Source organism: Sinocyclocheilus grahami, unplaced genomic scaffold (assembly GCF_001515645.1).
Source record: "Sinocyclocheilus grahami isolate Dianchi unplaced genomic scaffold, SAMN03320097.WGS_v1.1 scaffold5615.1, whole genome shotgun sequence".
Classification (NCBI taxonomy): Eukaryota; Metazoa; Chordata; class Actinopteri; order Cypriniformes; family Cyprinidae; genus Sinocyclocheilus; species Sinocyclocheilus grahami.
Genome location: NW_015510257.1, coordinates 7679 through 9031, shown reverse-complemented (window position 1 = coordinate 9031; position 1353 = coordinate 7679). Strand labels below are relative to the sequence as shown.

The 1353-nt window shown below is 37.4% G+C and overlaps 1 protein-coding gene across 2 annotated transcripts in view; it reads left to right on the top strand.

The window, feature by feature from the left end:
- LOC107577283 (amyloid-like protein 2) overlaps positions 1-1353 on the top strand; it is a 7527-nt gene that overhangs the window by 3079 nt on the left and 3095 nt on the right. For both annotated transcript variants that reach the window (XM_016263377.1, XM_016263376.1), the window contains one exon: positions 711-887. In XM_016263377.1, the coding sequence (XP_016118863.1) occupies positions 711-887 (177 nt within the window). The remainder of the gene's footprint in view (positions 1-710; positions 888-1353) is intronic.

Sequence of the window (1353 nt, the reverse complement as noted above, 5' to 3'; positions counted from 1 at the left end):
TTTCTTTGTAGTTTTCGATTAGCTGTCAGTGTTTTTAACATTCATAGGCTGGAAAAATCCATTCCGGAAGTGATTCCAAAGATGTTTTTCCTTTGTGCCATTATCATTATAGTACGTTACGGACATATCTATTTAAACGGATTTGATTAATTATTACAACTTTATAGTAATAATTATCATTATAGTTTTATCATTCTAAACCTATATGACTTTCTTTCTTGGGTGGAACACAAAGAGTGAATGTTGGAAAAGAGCAGCATGAACATGTTTCAAAGTATCTTTTTTTGTGTGTTCCACAAAATAATAAATGATGAACAATATATATTTTTGGATGAACTGTCCCATTAAGAAGCACTGAAAAAAAATGATACAGGCTTGATTTACGCTGTCTCAAGAAGACCATACATGTTTGTGTAGTCACGTGATTTAAAACCGTATTCAGGTGAAGTGTGATGGAACGTCAGACAGTGTTTGGAGAATATCTGTTTCTGTAGCAAATTCTTTCGATTCTCATTTGGTACCAGTTATGGCACATTATATGTAGCCATGGCAACTTTGTTGTTGTCTCCCTGTACTTAAGTTACAGAATGAGTTCCTTGCTTCAGTGGCATCGACAGCTCTTTAAGATGTCTGTTAACCATGTTTGTCTTGGCTCTTTGTGCTTTTGGAATGTAAATACTGCAACGCTGGTGTTTATTTTTCCCTCACAGTTCAGCCGTGGATCAGAGCAGGAGACGTTCCGCCCCCTGGTGGATGATTTCAGCTTCGGAAGCAGCGCTCTGATTGGCCTGCTGGTGATTGCAGTGGCCATAGCGACCGTGATTGTGATCAGTCTGGTGCTGCTGAGGAAGAGGCAGTATGGAACCATCAGTCACGGCATTGTGGAGGTGAGCTAACGGTCACATGTGACGCTCCATCATTCACTCTTAGTGTTTTCAGTGCAACCTTTGAGGAGGATAACAAAAAGGCTAGACAGACTCTCTCAATCGCTGTGAAGGATAATGCTCTCACTCAAAGCACGCAAGGACAAAGAAAAGTTTATATACATTTCATTTCATTCTATACAATATTTAATAAATATACACTACCATTCAAAGGTTTGATGTCAGTAACCTTAAGAAATGAATGCTTACATTCAGCAAGGATGCAGTAAAACATTTATAATGTAACAAAAGATATAGATAAAAAAAGCCGTTCTTTTGAACTTTCTATTCATCAAAAAATGTTGAGCAGCACAACTTATTTCTGAAAGCAGTTGTTCACCCCAAAATTAAAATTGATTGAAAATGTACTCACCCTCAGGCCATCGATGAATTTGTTTCTTCATAGTAGGACTGTGTAATATGTCGAAAT